Here is a 20,964-nt window from a genome sequence, read left to right on the forward strand (position 1 = left end):
TGTTGGGTTTGGACTAGTCTAGCTGGATGTTGGGTTTGGTCTAGCAGGCTGTTGGGTTTGGTCTAGTCTAGCAGGCTGTTGGGATTGGTCTAGTCTAGCAGGCTGTTGGGTTTGGTCTAGTCTAGCAGGCTGGTGGGTTTGGTCTAGTCTAGCAGGCTGTTGGGTTTGGTCTAGTCTAGTAGGCTGTTGGGTTTGGTCTAGTCTAGAAGACTGTTGGGTTTGGTCTAGTCTAGCAGGCTGTTGGGTTTGGTCTAGCAGGCTGTTGGGTTTGATCTAGTCTAGCAGGCTGTTGTGTTTGGTCTAGCAGGCTGTTGGGTTTGGTCTAGTCTAGCAGGCTGTTGGGTTTGGTCTGGTCTAGCAGGGTGTTGGGTTTGGTTTGGTCTAGCAGGCTGTTGGGTTTGGTCTAGTCTAGCAGGCTGTTGGGTTTGGTCTAGTCTAGCAGGCTGTTGGGTTTGGTCTAGTCTAGTAGGCTGTTGGGTTTGGTCTAGTCTAGCAGGCTGTTGGGTTTGGTCTAGTCTAGCAGGCTGTTGGGTTTGGTCTAGTCTAGCAGGCTGTTGGGTTTGGTCTAGTCTAGCAGGCTGTTGGGTTTGGTCTAGAAGGCTGTTGTGTTTGGTCTAGTCTAGTAGGCTGTTGGGTTTGGTCTAGTCTAGCAGGCTGTTGGGTTTGGTCTAGAAGGCTGTTGGGTTTGGTCTAGCAGGCTGTTGGGTTTGGTCTAGCAGGCTGTTAGGTTTGGTCTAGCAGGCTGTTGGGTTTGGTCTAGTCTAGCAGGCTGTTGGGTTTGGTCTAGCAGGCTGTTGGGTTTGGTCTAGTCTAGCAGGCTGTTGGGTTTGGTCTAGCAGGCTGTTGGGTTTGGTCTATCAGGCTGTTGGTTTTGGTCTATCAGGCTGTTGAGTTTGGTCTAGCAGGTTGTTGGGTTTGATCTAGCAGGCTGTTTGGTTTAATTTCAGCGAATGTTTGGGTTTAACGTTATCTGCTGAATTTTTAACCTAGTACACAAAATGAACGGTTCATCAGGCGAATCGTTTTAACAAAAGGAAGCAACCTGCACGGTTTCACTCCGCTAAAATCCACGGTAAACCTTAGCACGTGATACACGTTAAAAAGGCTAAATCGTTTAACCCAGCATCCGGGTAAAATGCGAGCCTAAGCCGGTGACATGACCCCTAGAGGTCAAATGGAAGATTGATCGTGTTTACATTGTGAAAGCTGGGAGTCTTGTTATCAGGATATCCCCCCCATATTGATTCGGCCGAGTCGCTGCGTCTTGGCTTTTCGAAAATTCGCTTCTTCACGAGAGTTGAGCTTAAATACCGTCCATCTGTCTGTGTTGAGTGCTGTATGTAAACATAGGCCAACTACAAATAGGTCTGGATATCAATAATCACATATGTGTTTCTGTTTACTCTTCAATACTAGTATACATATATATATATATATATATATATATATATATATATATATATATATATATATATATATATGCATATATATATATATATATATATATATATATATATATATATATATATATATATATATATATATATATATATATATGCATATATATATATATATATATATATATATATATATATATATATATATATATATATATATATATATATATATGTATGTATATAGGCATATATCTAATGCAAGTATAATATGTATATATATATATATATATATATATATATATATATATATATATATATATATATATATATATATATATATATATATATATATATATATATATGTTGTTTAGAGATAGAGGTCTACATATAAGGATAAAGAGGTTTGTATCTGACATGAGAATAAGACAGGTACATTATTTAGACATAAAAAGGATAGGTGAAATCATAGATAAACTGATGAGCCTGTTAAATATTCTAGTAATGTATAGTAGGCCTGTATCTAGTAAACAGAGCCACATTGCTCAAAGGTCGTTAGTTAAATCGATAGACTGAATGGTTAGTCACTCCATTATTTATAACTAAGTCTAAAAAACAAAAGACAGATTTATTTATCAAATAGAAAATGAAATAAAAATTCTGATACGAAAAAAAAAAAAACAACAATGAATTTTTACCTTGGATGTCGCCACTAGTATGAAACTGTTTACACCTCGGCCAGAAGGAAACAATTTTAAAAAGCCACTGAACACAGCGAGCAAGTGAAAAATCTGGCCAACGGTGGCTTGTGCCGCACGTGAGTGAGCCGTTAGGGCACACGCAAAATTAACGGAGGAGGGAGGGGGGGAGGTGCGTTTTTTTTTCTGTCGCGTTTTTCTATCGGACCGTAAATCCTGACCAGGATCACGTGACTGTGTTGATGCGGAGTAGCGGGTTGTTATAAATTTGGCTCACGACATTCAGTTGGGTGTTTTGTTGACACCCACCAACAACATTTTTGTTGACACCCACCAACAACATTTTTGTTGACACCCACCAACAACATTTTTGTTGACACCCACCAACAACATTTTTGTTGACACCCACCAATAACGTTTGTTGACACCCACCAACAACATTTTTGTTGACACCCACCAATAACGTTGTTGACACCCACCAACATCATTTTTGCTGACACCCACCAACAACATTTTTGTTGACACCCACCAACAACATTTTGTTGACACCCACCAACAACATTTTTGTTGACACCCACCAACAACATTTTTGTTGACACCCACCAATAACGTTTGTTGACACCCACCAATAACGTTTGTTGACACCCACCAACAACATTTTTGTTGACACCCACCAACAACAATTTTGTTGACACCCACCAACATTTTTGTTGACACCCACGAACATTTTTGTTGACACCCACCAATAACGTGGTTGACACCCACGAATAAAGTGGTTGACACCCACCAATAACGTGGTTGACACCCACGAATAAAGTGGTTGACACCCACCAATAACGTGGTTGACACCCACGAATAAAGTGGTTGACACCCACCAATAACGTGGTTGACACCCACCAATAACTTTATTGACAACTTGAGCTCAGGTATTACAGAGTAGGACTATAAATGTATTTCTTCAAGAGTGTCAGTTCCCCCCCCCCCCCCCCCCCCCGAAAACATCAAGCGCCCCCGGAGAAAAAAGATGTCTGAAAGAAACTATCCACAAAGGACGTCAAGCTCTTGGCCTACATCTCACATCCTTATAAATTGCCATCTCGACCCAAACCACCCCTCAAAAGTGACGTCACGACAAAGCGTATACCACTATACCCCCCCAATCCCCTTAAATATATGTATTTTTTTCTAAACAGCGATTTCTCAGTAAAATATTGACTAAGCTCGGTCAATATTCAGCACATTGGTCCATTTAATTTTTATTGCAATTTACAAAAAAAAAAAAAAAATCTTTTAATCGCGCAAAATGACGACTTAAACTCATTGGAGATTGGTGGGTCAATGAAACATCGGGTCTGGGTGGGTCAATGTAAACAATGGGTCTAGGTGGGTCAATGTAAACATTGGGTCTAGGTGGGTCAATGTAAACATTGGGTCTAGGTGGGTCAATGTAAACATTGGGTCTAGGTGGGTCAATGTAAACATTGGGGCTAGGTGGGTCAATGAAACATCGGGTCTGGGTGGGTCAATGTAAACAATGGGTCTAGGTGGGTCAATGTAAACATTGGGTCTAGGTGGGTCAATGTAAACATTGGGTCTAGGTGGGTCAATGTAAACATTGGGGCTAGGTGGGTCAATGTAAACATTGGGGCTAGGTGGGTCAATGTAAACAATGGGTCTAGGTGGGTCAATGTAAACAATGGGGCTAGGTGGGTCAATGTAAACATTGGGTCTAGGTGGGTCAATGTAAACATTGGGTCTAGGTGGGTCAATGTAAACATTGGGTCTAGGTGGGTCAATGTAAACATTGGGGCTAGGTGGGTCAATGTAAACATTGGGTCTAGGTGGGTCAATGTAAACATTGGGTCTAGGTGGGTCAATGTAAACATTGGGTCTAGGTGGGTCAATGTAAACATTGGGGCTAGGTGGGTCAATGTAAACATTGGGTCTAGGTGGGTCAATGTAAACATGGGTCTGGGTGGGTCAAGGTAAACATGGGTCTGGGTGGGTCAACATTGGGGCTAGGTGGGTCAATGTAAACATGGGTCTGGGTGGGTCAATGTAAACATGGGTCTGGGCGGGTCAACATTGGGGCTAGGTGAGTCAATGTAAACAATGGGTCTAGGTGGGTCAATGTAAACATTGGGGCTAGGTGGGTCAATGTAAACATTGGGTCTAGGTGGGTCAATGTAAACATGGGTCTGGGTGGGTCAAGGTAAACATGGGTCTGGGTGGGTCAACATTGGGGCTAGGTGGGTCAATGTAAACATGGGTCTGGGTGGGTCAATGTAAACATGGGTCTGGGCGGGTCAACATTGGGGCTAGGTGAGTCAAGGTAAACATGGGTCTGGGTGGGTCAATGTAAACATGGGGTCTAGGTGGGTCAAAGTAAACATTGGGTCTAGGTGGGTCAGGTAAACATTGGGGCTAGGTGGGTCAAGGTAAATAGGGCTAGGTGGGTCAATGTAAACATCCGGGCTAAGTGGGTCAATGTAAACATGGGGTCTAGGTGGGTCAATGTAAACATGGGGTCTAGGTGGGTCAAAGTAAACATTGGGTCTAGGTGGGTCAGGTAAACATTGGGGCTAGGTGGGTCAAGGTAAATAGGGCTAGGTGGGTCAAGGTAAACATTGGGGCTAGGTGGGTCAACATTGGGGCTAGGTGGGTCAAGGTAAATAGGGCTAGGTGGGTCAAGGTAAATAGGGCTAGCTGGGTCAAGGTAAACATTGGGGTTAGGTGGGTCAATGTAAACATTGGGTCTAGGTGGGTCAACATTGGGGCTAGGTGGGTCAAGGTAAACATTGGGGCTAGGTGGGTCAACATTGGGGCTAGGTGGGTCAAGGTAAATAGGGCTAGGTGGGTCAAGGTAAATAGGGCTAGCTGGGTCAAGGTAAACATTGGGGTTAGGTGGGTCAATGTAAACATTGGGTCTAGGTGGGTCAATGTAAACATTGGGTCTAGGTGGGTCAATGTAAACATTGGGTCTAGGTGGGTCAATGTAAACATGGGGTCTAGGTGGGTCAATGTAAACATGGGGTCTAGGTGGGTCAAAGTAAACATTGGGTCTAGGTGGGTCAGGTAAACATTGGGGCTAGGTGGGTCAAGGTAAATAGGGCTAGGTGGGTCAAGGTAAACATTGGGGCTAGGTGGGTCAACATTGGGGCTAGGTGGGTCAAGGTAAATAGGGCTAGGTGGGTCAAGGTAAATAGGGCTAGCTGGGTCAAGGTAAACATTGGGGTTAGGTGGGTCAATGTAAACATTGGGTCTAGGTGGGTCAACATTGGGGCTAGGTGGGTCAAGGTAAACATTGGGGCTAGGTGGGTCAACATTGGGGCTAGGTGGGTCAAGGTAAATAGGGCTAGGTGGGTCAAGGTAAATAGGGCTAGCTGGGTCAAGGTAAACATTGGGGTTAGGTGGGTCAATGTAAACATTGGGTCTAGGTGGGTCAATGTAAACATTGGGTCTAGGTGGGTCAATGTAAACATTGGGTCTAGGTGGGTCAATGTAAACATGGGGTCTAGGTGGGTCAATGTAAACATGGGGTCTAGGTGGGTCAAAGTAAACATTGGGTCTAGGTGGGTCAGGTAAACATTGGGGCTAGGTGGGTCAAGGTAAATAGGGCTAGGTGGGTCAAGGTAAACATTGGGGCTAGGTGGGTCAACATTGGGGCTAGGTGGGTCAAGGTAAATAGGGCTAGGTGGGTCAAGGTAAATAGGGCTAGCTGGGTCAAGGTAAACATTGGGGTTAGGTGGGTCAAGGTAAATAGGGCTAGGTGGGTCAAGGTAAATAGGGCTAGCTGGGTCAAGGTAAACATTGGGGTTAGGTGGGTCAAGGTAAAGATGGGTCTAGGTGGGTCTAGGTGGGTCAAGGTAAATAGGGCTAGGTGGGTCAAGGTAAACATTGGGGTTATGTGGGTCAAGGTAAATAGGGCTAGGTGGGTCAAGGTAAACATTGGGGTTATGTGGGTCAAGGTAAACATTGGGGTTATGTGGGTCAAGGTAAATAGGGCTAGGTGGGTCAAGGTAAACATTGGGGCTAGGTGGGCAAGGTAAACATTGGGGATAGGTGGGTCAACATTGGGGCTAGGTGGGTCAACATTGGGGCTAGGTGGGTCAAGGTAAACATTGGGGCTAGGTGGGTCAACATTGGGGCTAGGTGGGTCAACATTGGGGCTAGGTGGGTCAACATTGGGGCTAGGTGGGTCAAGGTAAACATTGGGGCTAGGTGGGCAAGGTAAATAGGGCTAGGTGGGTCAAGGTAAATAGGGCTAGGTGGGTCAAGGTAAACATTGGGGCTAGGTGGGTCAAGGTAAATAGGGCTAGGTGGGTCAAGGTAAACAGGGCTAGCTGGGTCAAGGTAAACATTGGGGTTAGGTGGGTCAAGGTAAAGATGGGTCTAGGTGGGTCAAGGTAAATAGGGCTAGGTGGGTCAAGGTAAACATTGGGGTTATGTGGGTCAAGGTAAATAGGGCTAGGTGGGTCAAGGTAAACATTGGGGCTAGGTGGGCAAGGTAAACATTGGGGATAGGTGGGCAAGGTGAACATTGGGGATAGGTGGGCAAGGTGAACATTGGGGCTAGATGGGCAAGGTAAACATTGGGGATAGGTGGGCAAGGTGAACATTGGGGCTAGGTGGGTCAACATTGGGGCCAAGTGGGTCAAGGTAAACATTGGGGCTAGGTGGGTCAAGGTAAACATTGGGGCTAGGTGGGTCAAGGTAAACATTGGGGCTAGGTGGGTCAACATTGGGGCTAGGTGGGTCAACATTGGGGCTAGGTGGGTCAACATTGGGGCTAGGTGGGTCAATGTAAATAGGGCTAGGTGGGTCAAGGTAAACATTGGGGCTAGGTGGGTCAAGGTAAATAGGGCTAGGTGGGTCAAGGTAAACAGGGCTAGCTGGGTCAAGGTAAACATTGGGGTTATGTGGGTCAAGGTAAATAGGGCTAGGTGGGTCAAGGTAAACATTGGGGCTAGGTGGGCAAGGTAAACATTGGGGCTAGGTGGGCAAGGTAAACATTGGGGCTAGGTGGGTCAACATTGGGGCTAGGTGGGCAAGGTAAACATTGGGGCTAGGTGGGCAAGGTAAACATTGGGTCTGGGTGGGTCAATGTAAACATGGGTCTGGGTGGGTCAATGTAAACACTGGGTCTAGGTGGGTCAACATTGGGTCTGGGTGGGTCAACATTGGGTCTAGGTGGGTCAATGTAAACATTGAGACTAAGTGGGTCAATGTAAACATTTGGCTAAGTGGGTCAATGTAAACATTGGGGTGAAGTGAGTCAATTTTAGCCCCACAGCTTATATGTTCAATGCTCATTTTTCTATGAGTAAACAAAGACAGAAGGAGAATATATTGGTTTATTCTATCTCCATAAATGTACATAAAATGTCTAACAAAAGTTAGGCTCTTTTTTTCAAAGATAATGTAAAATATTTTAGAACATATATCAAGGGACTGTCAATAAAAAAATATTTCAGAACATTTGGGAATGTTAGTGGAAAATTATCTTAAAAAGATGCTGATGGAATGTCAATCTACAAAAAATTTCATTCAAATGACATAAGAATATCAATATAAAAATTGTACATGTCATAGGTAGGTCAATGTAAAATATGTAAGATGTCTCTGTTATGTCATGTAAACTTTGTAAATGTCATGGGGATGTCAATGTAAATCTTGTCATGTCTTGGGAATGTCAATGTAAAAATTTTACATGTTATAAGAATGTCAATGTAAAATTTTTACATGCTATAAGAAAGTCAATGAGTGAGAAAAAAAGATTTTAAAAAATATCTCCATGCACTGCATAGTTAGGATTGGTCATCACATTTCTCTACTAGGCCTTCAACCAAATGTGCTAGTATTTACAAACAAAAAAATATATAATTGCTGCTGTATATAGTATATACACAAAAGATCACCAATACATAAGCAAAGATAATATGTAAAGTATCAGAGTCTTTACAAGGTAAATGAAGCAGATAGACAATAAGATGAATGAATGAGATAATCAATAAGATGAATGAACAAGATAGACAATTTAAAAAAAACATAAATTAATAAGAAAGACAATAAGATAAATTAATAAGATAGACAATAAGATAAAAAAAAACTAGATAGACAATAAGATAAATGAACCAGAAAGACAATAAGACGAATGAACGAGATAGACAATACGATAAATTAATAAGATAGACAAAGAGATAAATGAACAAGATAGAGAACAAGAAAAAAAAAATGAACAAATGTTTGTGCCAGTGTATGTGAGATGTATCAGGCACCTTCATCAAAATCATGGTGAGATATTGCTTGACTGAGGGAACCACTGGCTAGGTATAAAGTTTATGTGAGATAATGCTGAGATTTGAAGATATGTGCACTGAGATTTTCTTTGGTGAAAATAAACTAGTACTTTAGTAAAAGTTTGCATGAATTTTTCTTGGTGAAAATGAATTAGGTTACTTTAGTAGTTTTCCATGAACTTATTTGTAGTCACATATCTCAGTTCATGTTCAAAATGGCTAAATTAGTATCTAACACATGGACTACAGTTTGATGGCCTAGATCTAAAATCGCCAAATTAGCATCTAACACATAGCTACAGCTTGATGGCCTAGATCTAAAATGGCCAAATTAACATCTACATGGCTACAATTTGATGGTCTAGATCTAAAATGGCCAAACTAGTATCCATGATATAAGTCTTAAAGTAAAGAGGTAATATTTAGGGCCAACACTAAATGGAAACCTGCACTATATATAAACAGAGTTTCTTCCAGGCATCTCCCCCCCCCCTCCCCCGAAAAAAAATTTACCCCCCCCCCCCCCCGAACGAAATTTATATAGAAAATATATACTTTTAACAGTGTCCGCCCTCCCCCGAAGAAAGTCTACCGCCCCCCCCCCCCCCCCTAAGAAAAAAGTCTGGAAGAAACACTGTATATAAATCCAGGAGGGTGGGTTTATTAAAATGTCTCAATTTAACTAAATCTCTACACTACTGTGTAAGGTTACAGCTTGGTGATAGAGAAGAATATATATATTATATACCCTGCTGTGAATGCTACCCTCTGGCTTATATAGTGTAAAACAATTAATTCAGTTACCCAAAAAAAAGGTCTAAAGATGTCACCCTATCATTGTATTTGTATCTAGGGGTTAAACTATGTTTAAACTAACCAAGGGGAGGTAACTCCCATAATTTTTACAAAGACATCTTTAAACCACTAAAAACTAAAGTTATTTATAACAACATTAAACATGACATTCATTCAGTTGAAGATCATCACATTTAGTTTTAAAAAACCTATGGCTACACATTGTAGCAAGATAATTTAAATTTATTTTGACTACATGATTGAAACTATTAAACCAATCATTCTTAAAAATAAATACTTTTTAAGTCAGTCCTTATTGAATTGCAGTACAGTTCCTTGTTAATAGAAATATAGTCAAATACTTTTTTCAAAATTAAGTAAATAATGCATAGCAAGTCAGGCAACATGGATATTGCATAATGGTGTTCATTGCATGGATTGGCTAAACAAGCACAAGGTATTGTAAATTGTTGAACATCTACTTGGGACCTACAATATTACTGTACTGTATGGCTATCTGTAACCCATGGCAACCTACAAATGACATTTACACTAAATGACACCCAGGGTTGAAAGACATTTACACTAAATGAAATCCAGGGTTAAATGACACTCTGGACTGAATGACATCCTGGTACTAAATGACACCCAGGTGTGAAATGACACCTTTTGCTAAATGACACTCTGGGCTAAATGACACCCAGGGTTAAATGATAGTCTGGACTAAATGACACCTTTCGCTAAATGACACCCTGGGCTAAATGACAACTTGTGCGAAATGACACTGTGCTAAGTGACACTTTGTGCTCAAAGACACCCTGGGTTATGTGACACCTTATGATAAATGACACCCTGGGCTAAATGACACCCTGGGCTAAATGACACACAGGGTTAAATGACTCCTTGTCCTAAATGACACCCTGGGCTATATAACACCTTGTCCTAAATGACTAGACTTCTACTGGCTCCGTGGCATCCCTGAGGTCAAATGGGAATACGTCCAGGTCACCACCACTAAAATCAGAGTCATCATCTCTGGGGAAATAAGAACAAAAAATCAGAGTCATCATCTCTGGGGAAATAACAAAAAATCAGAGTCATCATCTCTGGGGAAATAAGAACAAAAAATCAGTCATCATCTCTGGGGAAAACAAAAACAAAAAATCAGAGTCATCATCTCTGGGGAAATAAGAACAAAAAATCAGTCATCATCTCTGGGGAAATTAGAAAAATCAGAGTCATCATCTCTGGGGAAAACAAGAACAAAAAATCAGAGTCATCATCTCTGGGGAAATAACATAACAAAACCAGCTCAGGGTTGAAAGAAATCACTAGCATGTATTTAAAAATGGGACAGTGTGGTTGGACAGCAGAGCACTCAACTGTTTACCCAAAAGCCTCTAGTTTTGATCACGTGCCCAGGTTATAGAAACAGGCGAACTCAACTTCATTGACCCAATGGTCCACCAGTTTCAAAAGGGTAACTTTAGTTCATACATTTAAATATTTCCATGCTTGCATACGTATTAAAAAATTTTAAAAATGTGTGACCACTAGCTAAATATTGTTAGTGACACACCTTATTAAAAAAAAATTTTTTTACACCAGAACAGTCTGAAAGTTGTACAAGTTAAAGAAAGACTCACCCATCCTCCGATTGGTCACTACAAGACTCAGATGGAGGCTGGTCGCCGAGGAATGTGGACATGACAATGCTGCGGTCGCTGTAGTTACTTCCTGGTGCATAGACTTCAGAGTCTGTCCGAGGCATCGGGTTGGGGTCATAATAGTGACCATTGGCAAAGTAGCCAATATTTGGGACGGCGTATTTTGATAGCGAGTTGGATTTCTTGATTGCATTGGGGTTGGTGATGATGTTCTTTTTGATGGAAGGATAACTAACGACCGAGTTGTCTTGTTGCAAGGAGCTGGGCTTCGGGGGGATGGGAGGTTTCTTGGAGGTTTTCACAGGGTATGTGGACTCAGCTTCTCTAAACCTGTTTACATTCTCTAAAGTTGGATTGGATATTTGTGGGCTGTGCACATGCTTTAATGTTGGGTTGGATATTTGTGGGCTGTTGTGTAAAGCTGGACTGGATATTTGTGGGCTGTTCTGTAAAGCTGGACTGGATATTTGTGGAGATGTCATGTCAGTGAAATCGTAGCCGCTCCGAACACCTTGCGTGGACTTGTTTGATTTCTGCCTGGACGAGCTGATCAAAAAGTTTTGTAAATCCTCCCTGCTGAGGACAGAACTTGTCCTGTGGGTCACCTCGTGCTTGGGTTGGTATGTCGTTATGGGGTAGTCGTCAGGCTCCCGTGTTACGACCTCAGGGTCCGGGTGACTCGGGTAAGTCAGCGTATCACAGTGGTCAGACTCGAGAGCTCTGATCAATGCAGCGTTGGTTACCGATGACGCGCGGTTGATGGTGGCGTACCCCGACTTCCTGCCCAGGCTGTAGTAGGTTTGTTTATCTTTTGTGCGTGAGGTGGGGAGCGTGGTGTAGTGGGCGTCGACTGATGTGCCGGGGAGGCTGGCATCTGGGATTGTGTAGATGGGCGTGTCAGTGTCCAGGACTAGGTCGACAGAGGGCAGGTAGTCCCCACACAGTTCAGGGTTGAATGCAGACTGAAAAATAGGTAGCTATGTTTTAAAGGCTATAGGTAGTCATGTTTAAGGATATAGGTAGTCAAAGGCTATAGGTAGTCATGTTTAAGACTATAGGTAGTCAAAGGCTATAGGTAGTCATGTTTAAGACTATAGGTAGTCAAAGGCTATAGGTAGTCATGTTTAAGGCTATAGGTAGCCATGTTTTAAAGGCTATAGGTAGTAATGTTTAAGGCTATAGGTAGTTGTGTTTAAGGCTATAGGTAGTTGTGTTTAAGACTATAGGTAGTCCTGTTTAGGGCTACAAGTATTCAAGACAATTGTAAAATAGGAAATGTATAAACAGTGCAAATTAGTCTGTTTTCTAAATCAAAATTTGCAAGAAGAATTTAAAAATAAGAGCTTAATTATATACAGATTAGTTAAACACTAAGTCATGTTAATTTTAGTCCTGTTCTATGGATAAAACAGTTCGATGAATGTTCATTTAAAACAATTTATAAGATGAAATAAGATACGTTTTTCATTACAATTCAGTCACACTGGGAAAAATGACACTAAGACTTTGATTAAAATCTTTAAAATGAGCATAACACAGTTGTGCTGCACTTACCTCCTGTTCTCTGTTGTCCTCCAGCATCTGATGGGCCCACTGGACCAGGGCCATGGCGTCAGACGGGATACTGACCACTGGGTCCTTCTTGTGTAACAGCGCCAACACTCTACACAGCTGGTGGATCACACCCCTGGGTCAGGTCAAGCAAAAATTAGGTCAACTTACAACTACCACTTACTTGTAAAGTACAACATTTACTCTCCAATTAAATATAACAACCACATAAAAATACAACCCACAACTACAGATTAATATAAAATATAGGAAACTTATATTTATTTTTTTATCACAAGAATATATCTAAACAACAAATAATTGCCACTGACATATAGAAGAAAGAAAGCATACAAAAAGTTAATTGATAGTATACTACAACAAAAGGTCTATAATTGTTGTATATAAACCTATACCAGGGGTCTGCAACCTGCGGCTCGCGAGCCGCATGCGGCTCTTTTGATATCAAGATGCGGCTCTCCAGCTCCTTGAACAAATACTAATAATCTTAATAAAAAAAATCAAAATATTTGAAATAAAACAAATGTTAGTGGCTCTTTAAAAACAGGGAAATTTTGAAAATTGTAACTTTTGGCTCTTCTGCTTCAAAAGGTTGCCGACCCCTGACCTATACATATACTAATATGCTAGAGTATAATTATAATCACAGAACATTACAAAAGAATAAAACATGATACAGGGTACTGCAATTTTTAAATTTCTAATAATATAACTGGTTGAATTTTCCAGATACTTTGACCTTCTTTGACAAAGCTCATCCTATAATAGACAACTAGTTAAAGCAGAAAGTAGCCTACATGTAAATTAATCAGCCTATTTAAACAATAAAAGTCAATAATAAGCTTTCTTGTGTAGTGTGCAGATAACTAATGCATAAAATACATAGTTAAACCCATCTAATGACAAAAGTACCCGCTTTAGTAAAAGAGTTCTCACTTGTATGTTGGAACTCTTGTGTCTGTGGAGTCCATTGCCCTTGTTTTACCCCTGACCTGACTCAACATGGCCATCAGAGCGTCTGTGTGTGGCCGTAGTCTGTCCAGTTCACCTATGTACTCCAGCGGGTCAATTTTACCATATGTTGTTGTTTCGCTTTCTAACAAAGACATACAATCAAACATTCTGTTCATTAATAAATTACAACTTTAAATATTACATTTTCCTATATTTAGAGTTTAAGGGACTGCTTGGTTGAATGGTGGAGTGTTTGGATGCAAGCCAGAATGTATCAAGTTCAGATCTCAGTTTGGACTTGTGACTGTAGGACCACCCAGCTCTAATGGGTGCCTGAATTAAGCTGGAGAGGGTAAAGGAGTCTGGTTATAATGCTGGCCACAGAATCACTTCATATGTCAAAGTCAAGAAATATATAAACTCTACTTCATCTGCCCATTGGATCACTAGGTTTCAGAGGAAATTTAATATTTAGCATGTGGAAATTAAGTAACTTAAATATTAAAACATCATTTTTAAAATAAATTTTTGTTTTACCAATAAATGTTAAGTCAGCAACTCAAAACATCTAAAAACTAAAATGAGGGAAATCAAGAAAAAATTAATTAGTAGATTAAGCCCTAAATGAAACTTACAAAACAAGTAGTAAAATTAACCTCATTATCCTAGTCAACCAAGGTGTTGTCCATAAATGACGTCACACAAATTTTAGTCAGTTTTCTACACCCCCCCCCCTCTACTGTCATACATAACAATACTCCTTAAAAAGATCTCACCAAACAATACACCCCCTTCCCCATTCTTCCACAGATGCCATAGAAAGAATACAGGCCTGTGTTTTATATAAAAATATACACTATAACCAGTGCCCCCCCCCCCCCCCAAAAAAAAAAACTTTCTGAAACAACCTCTGGATAAAAAATTTAAAAACTTAGAGGCAACTTAAACCAACCCCTACCTCATGTAACATTATAAAATTAAGTAAGAAACTACCTCCCTACTCTTTTCTTTAACATTGTGTATTATGTAGGCCAACATTATCCCTAATACATATCCACATTAGAAATTCAATCCAGATATTTTTTGTTTCAATAATTATTTTTTTCTAAAATCCATTATTTTTAACTTCTAAGCCTCCAATTAGCATGCCCCCCCCCCCCCACTCCACCATGTAAACTTAGACACATTCTTAAATTTCACAATGACAATAAAAAATGTCGTGTAGCCGTTAAGTTTCAAGTGCCCTAATATCAGTCATGCGGAACAACACAAAAGGAATGTTCACTTATATACACATATACATACACTCAAGTGTGTAAAATCGCTCAGGTATGAAGAAAAAAAACTAGTGTGCAGGGTTCAGATAAAGATCAAATGTTTCAAAGTTGATAACACATCTGGTGTTATTTATAAAAATATGACATTGTTAGTTTAAAAGGCTGCAGGGAACTACCTGCCTCTCCCCTCTCCACTATAGGTTAATGAGAACATAAGTTACATTTTCCCTACAGATGATGGGAGAAGTTGATGTGTGTTTAGCTGGCTCAGTAGACAAAAATCAAATTATACAATTAAAATTAGATTTTTTTTCTAACATACATACCAAATGCTGAATTCTCATAAGTAGGAAACTGCATAAAAAATGTAAAGCAGATTAAAGTATAATAAGTTTAGAAATTTAAAAGTTTAGTGCAAGAAATTGATTCTGACTAACATCTAGATATAAACATAAATAGCAATGGGCCTATATAATTTAATTATAAAAAAGCCTATAGAGCCAAAATTGTGGTAGAATTTATTTTAATTTTTTAGCAGAAGATTATGTTAATGTCAAACAAAGGAGTATTTATTTCTAAATCTTGTTGTTAGGCAAGATGAAAATATTTTTACATCATTGTGATATTGATTTTAAAAAAGGAAATCACAGCCATCTGCAGTAAATCAATCAATATCAACCAAATAACTCTTATTACAGATATACAAAATTACTCAAAGTTTATAAATTATGAATTAAACAGCAGATAAGGGTTTAAAATAGTACCTGCTTGATATGACCATTATCCATTTGTCTGACTGTGTAGCTCTTCTTCAACAAGTTTATGTTTTTTCTGGGGGGGAAATTTAGTTAAAATATTAAATGTAAACATCTGGTTTTATCTTTTATTTTATTAGTTTAAGTTGGAGCTTCTTCTATGCTACAGGTTATTAATGGTATCATGTGATTACTGTTCTTTCACAAATCTAGTTAGGGCAATATTATGATGTAATTTTTTCTCAGTCCAGTATTATAATTGGGTCAGGTTAAAGTTCAGAAAAATTGGATCAGTGTTTTGGCTTTTTTGGGGTAAAGGTTAGAATTAGGGCTATGGTTTAGGTAGAGATGCACTTAACTCCTGCCAAAAAATAACCATAAATAATTGGTACTAAGCTTATTTTTCTTCCATGGGGCAAGTGAAGTAGAGTTCACCTGTTACTTTGTCCATGACATATGAAGGGATAGCGTGGACAGCCCTATGCCCACCCACCTTCACTTCCCCTAAAGTGAGTTAGATACCTATCAGAGCTGATTGAACTCAGGGATGTTCTACTGACTTGAACCTGGATTTTAACTCCAGAATTTCAAGTTAGCAGTCAAGCGCTCTACCATTTAGGCCATACTGTCCCCTAACCCACTTTTCCAGGAAAATAAAAAAATAAAACTGAGTTGCTGATACATTTTTTTTTCATCTAGTAAAAGAAGGATATTTAATTACCTGACCCCAGAGAACAGACAATCAAAACTATTTTTGTCATTTCTGAATGTAACAAAGTGCCTACCTTGACCTGCGTACACAAACACATGCGATGATGATGACAACAATACAGATGATGACTCCAGCACCTACACCGGCTACCACAGCAATGACTAGATTCACTTTGGTGCCATCATCACTCTTCTCTGTCAAAATATTAAATATGTCAGTTTGAGATAATAAAATACAAAAAAAGAGAAATCTTTCCAATGGCCAAGATACTAAATTATCAATGAAAACAAAGAAACAAAAACATGAAAATAATGGGAAAAAGTTGAAAAGAAATGGAAAAAATAGCAAAGGACAGAAAAGTAGAGCTGATGTTCCACAGGGAGATGGAAAAGGCAAAAGAAAGAAAATTAGAAAACTATTGTATTAATTAATGGTCAATAGTAATTAAAATATTTTTCAGTTCATTTTTCTGTTTAACAATAATACAAAAGTGGAAAAAGATAAATGGTACAATTCTAAAGGCAAAGACAACAAACTATCACTTTATGTTTTTTTGTTTGGTAATTTAAAAATATTTTTAAAAAAAAACAACAACAGTCAACAGAAAGTAGAACACTAACAAAATGCAATTAAATTTGACCATGCTAATGACCTGAACAAATTAAATTATCCTCCAGCATCTGCGAAGACCCAACACACACCTTCAGGCACAGCCCACTGGTCGCGGACAGGAAGTTGGCGCATCTGACAAATTATTCACACACATTTCAACATCTAATCATTGACAAACATGTAAACATAGTAGAAAAAAAATTATTTATTTAACCCAAAGTGTTACCAAAGTCTTTGAAGGATGAGAAAAGACTACTGTATTAGTTATCAGTTTTATGTAAGACAAGTTGGTTATATAGTTTATATCTCTTTTAAAAAAAATGTAAGTTTATATAAAGAAAATATTAAATATTTACAACTGATGCCGCCCCCCCCACCCCCCACCCCACCTATTTGGCTGATAGTAATTTTTTAAAATATTTTCATCAACTTACTTTTTACAAGTGTTTGGCTGTAGGCACTGTAGGCATTCAACGTCAGTACAGGAAGCTAAAATAAGGGAGATGATTAGAAAAATGAATACACATTGCAATCTAGAAAACATTTGTGTAATAGATATGATGAAACATTATACCAGCATGACAGTGATAGCTGAAAGTTATCTTCTCCTGTTTAGCCAGGAGCAAATAAAGAATTCTTCTCTGAGGCTTGGGCTTAATTATGTAATTATTATTCTCAATTATGTGAACAAGGAAAAATGTTTCTGTGCAACTCTCTTTATGTTTTGAATAGATCATTTATCACCTGTATATGAATACTTTGTATACAAAGTATGTGATATTGCTTTTGTAAGTAGGTTTGAACTAAGATGAGGGTTAGGTTGGAATTATGTAACTATGAACAGCTTTACTGATTCTAAGTAAACTAACAAACATAATTAGCCTTTCTTATGTTTTTGGCCATGCAGATGTAAGTTTCCTAGAAATAAAAACATGTAGAGTTATAAATGTGTAAAGCAGGGCCTACCATTACGACAGTTTTTGCCATCTGTATGAAGAACAAAGCCAGACAAGCACACACAAGTAGAGTTGGCACATGTTGATGACCACCCACATTCTGTGCTACAGGTATCTATAAATAAAGGGAAAGCCAAAAATTGGTATGAAACTGTAGGCCTATTAGACTATGCATTATTTAGCAAAACAAGCTAGTGTGAGTTTTTTTTTTAAAAAAACTGGCTTAAAACATGAACATTTAAAAATTTAAACCAGACACCATTAAACTGAGATTATTGGTAATTAAAATTTAACATCTGCACATCATTTTTGAGTTGTTTTTTCTGCTACATTTAGGCCTAATTTTCAATTTTTTTTCAAAAAGAAAATGACAGCTAGTTTTATTTTATTTTGTTAATATTTGAATAAATAACAATAAGCCTATACTGTTCATATTTAGAATAGAAGGAAAAAGACAATAAACCCCATTACAGAACTGGCATTACCTGTTTGGCCATGACCTTCTGACATCAACAGACATATCATTACCAGGAGAAGTGAAATACTTCTCAAATAGTCTGCCTTGGCTTTCATTGTCACCCTAGCCAAATTTGTCAAGCATCTTCCTTATCTGAAAAAGAAAAATTGCTCTTTTTACAAGCTTTTATTTAACTCACTTCCTCTGTCGACAGTCTGTCGTCAGTCTAGACGGAAACGCAGGAGTGAAAATTCGGAAACTTCTACTTGACCGATACGATTCACATTTGGCACGTGGGTCAAGACATGAAGACAATGCAATCTGAAACTAAATTTGACTTAATTGGATGCCTAATTGATTTTTAATGAATTAATTAAAATTTGGATCGAATTAGTAGGCATATCTAGCCAACCACACCACACGCGTCATCACCTTCAATAGCTGCGCCATCACGTAATGGCTGCGTTCAAAAACCATTGCGCGCCTACTGAACGTGAGGTTCAGTAGGCGCGCAATGGTTTTTAGTCATATAACTCTATTGTAAATAAAACATGTAAAGTACTGAAAAAAAATTCATAAAAAACGTTTTAATAACAAGCTTTTATGTAATAATGCACTAAAAAGTAGAAAATAAATTATAGACTACTATTTAAATAACTATAAAGAAAAGCGTGGGTGTCTTCCTTAACATTAGTAAAGGTATCCAATAGATACTAAAGTGACCCACGCTTTTCTTTATAGTTATTTAAATAGTAGTCTATAATTTATTTTCTACTTTTTAGTGCATTATTACATAAAAGCTTGTTATTAAAACGTTTTTTATGAATTTTTTTTTAGAAAAATCAAATGGGGTCATCCTTTTTAAAAATGAATTCTACTTTTACCTAAACCTACCCTCTCACATTATCACAAAAGTCAAACACCCACCCACACCCTTTTGAGGCTTAAAATGATAGGTCACTTCAGCCTTACCTCCCCCCCCCCCCCCCCCCCCCCAAAAAAAAAAAATTACCAGTAACTAGATCTACACACTAGCTATTCAAATGATAAATATTAAATAAAATTAAATATTCTATCAACTTAATAGAACTAAGCCTTGCAAGTTACATTTAATTTATTCTTAAATTAAAAATTAAAAACTTGATTAAAGAGCAAGCTAGAAAGAGTTACTTAGTAATAATACTTAGAGTTAACTCTCAGTTAACTTAGAGACTTAGACTAGAGTAGTTAGAGTTAGTAGGCCTAGACTAATTAATTAAATCTTAGAATCTAGATTATTTTAAGATTAGGTTTCCCACCAATTGAATGTTAAAATAACCTACTAGATTCTAGTTAAAGATAAGATATTTAATTAGGTAAATTAGGCCCATACTTTGTTTGAAGAGGGTAAATCAAATCATGTTTGATGAATAAACATTGAAAATATAAACACAAGTTTTAAACTGCTGATAGCGATAGGCATCCAGCTCAACACTTCGGCCAATGGGTTCGGAGATCTATTAATAAACTCATGTGACACAGGTGTTGACACCTTTACAATCCTCTCGTTAGGGCAGCCGAATCAATGTCACGTCTCTCAAACTAACGTTATATTCTCACGCCTAGCAAGCAAATTCGAACAGATTTTTAACCTTTTACACAGAAACACATTGCAAATAAAAACACAACAAGGCGTTGCTTCGTTACCAGTGGATGTCTAATAGAACTTGCATCGTACCGCTACAAAATATGTTACTAAAGCTTAGCTTTACATTTTGGCAATGAAATTACTAAATTAACAAAACAAATTACTTATCTTTATTTTTATTTTTTTTAGTAATTAACGAACCTAAGAAATAGACAACTATACTTATAGAGGTAAGCGAGATCTATTGCAGAATTAGCTGTAGCTAAAATATTTGTTTAAAAAGTAATTTGATATTTACCTGCTTTTAAAAAGTAGAAAGAAACCGATTAAAGAATGAATTACAAAATCCACAGGTTGAACATGTTGCCAAATTTGGTTCTTGTCTTAGCCCTTGTTTGCCCCGCCGCGAAAGTGTGTTCCGTGTAGTAGCAGACGACAGCCGAGGACAGGCGGCGTTATGCCCGGAATCTCCGCGAGACGCGAACAAACCTTGGTTTCGCATTGTTGATCGAATAAAAGGGAGGGGCAGGTCAGAAGCAGGTAGGAGACAACCCGAAAAAAAAGCCAACACAGCTATCTCTAGGCTATGTAAGATTGATCGGCCTCTAAAACCCAAGGCTAATCATTGAAGGCTGTTTTTAATGCCAAAATACATTACAGTGATTATAGACTGCTGTCTTTCAAAGGTAGTGTGCGTGTCAAAGGGGGTTAAGAGGGGTGCGTCACGAATAGCCTAATAGCCATCGAGCGAAGGCATCAACAGGTTTTTTTTGTGAGGGATTTATATAGGGGAATATGTAGAGAGGAGGGGAAGCAAACCTATACAGAAAACATGTAGATTTAGTCCTTAGTTACCGTGTCGGCGTGGTCGAGTCGGTAAAGCTCATGGTTGTTTAACCGAAAAGTCTCGAGTTCGAACCCTCAGGCAGATGAGGCTCGGTTAGCTGGGGACAGCCACTCTTCTAGGAGAGACAACTCCAAAATCAAACAACTGCTGCCTTGTAGTTTGTTCTTGGTTGGACAAAGGCTATTTCTTGGTTGGCAAATCCAAAAAGAAAAGCAGGCTGAAATCGGAGTCAATGGCCTCAATGGCGCATAGCCAGTTGACACGTAATCCTTAATTGTGATGGAAGCATGGTCGAGCTCATAATTGATAAATTCGAAAAAAAAATTTCAAACCCTCTGGTAC

The 20,964-nt window shown here is 38.8% G+C and overlaps 1 protein-coding gene across 2 annotated transcripts; it reads right to left on the reverse strand.

The window, feature by feature from the left end:
• Nucleotides 1–9,021: 9,021 nt before the first annotated feature.
• On the reverse strand, nt 9,022–20,199 carry LOC131949820 (uncharacterized). 2 transcript variants are annotated; one of them, XM_059311811.1, is made up of 12 exons: nt 20,074–20,199; nt 18,177–18,301; nt 17,702–17,806; nt 17,170–17,224; nt 16,776–16,867; nt 16,197–16,317; nt 15,421–15,487; nt 14,983–15,010; nt 13,362–13,521; nt 12,408–12,540; nt 10,833–11,815; nt 9,022–10,221 (listed from the first exon to the last, which is right to left on the reverse strand). In XM_059311811.1, the coding sequence occupies exons 2-12, from the start codon at nt 18,262–18,264 to the stop codon at nt 10,137–10,139; spliced, it is 1,917 nt and encodes a 638-aa protein (XP_059167794.1). In that variant the 5' UTR covers nt 18,265–18,301; nt 20,074–20,199; the 3' UTR covers nt 9,022–10,136. The 2 variants fall into 2 exon arrangements, with proteins under 2 accessions (XP_059167794.1, XP_059167795.1); XM_059311812.1 differs by lacking the exon at nt 20,074–20,199 and adding an exon at nt 19,521–19,905.
• Nucleotides 20,200–20,964: the final 765 nt, after the last annotated feature.

The sequence above is a fragment of the Physella acuta genome, unplaced genomic scaffold, assembly GCF_028476545.2.
Source record: "Physella acuta isolate Inbredline_101_S28 unplaced genomic scaffold, ASM2847654v3 ptg000715l, whole genome shotgun sequence".
Classification (NCBI taxonomy): Eukaryota; Metazoa; Mollusca; class Gastropoda; family Physidae; genus Physella; species Physella acuta.

Bases quoted from the DNA above. Each gene is read 5' to 3' on its own strand.
- LOC131949820 (XM_059311811.1), bottom strand. From the start codon at position 18,264: ATGAAAGCCAAGGCAGACTATTTGAGAAGTATTTCACTTCTCCTGGTA. The intron at 16,318-16,775 runs GTCATTAGCATG...ATATTTTGACAG, and splicing joins GGATAATTTAATTTGTTCAG to AGAAGAGTGATGATGGCACC. The intron at 10,222-10,832 runs GTGAGTCTTTCT...TTATTTCCCCAG, and splicing joins AGTGACCAATCGGAGGATGG to AGATGATGACTCTGATTTTA.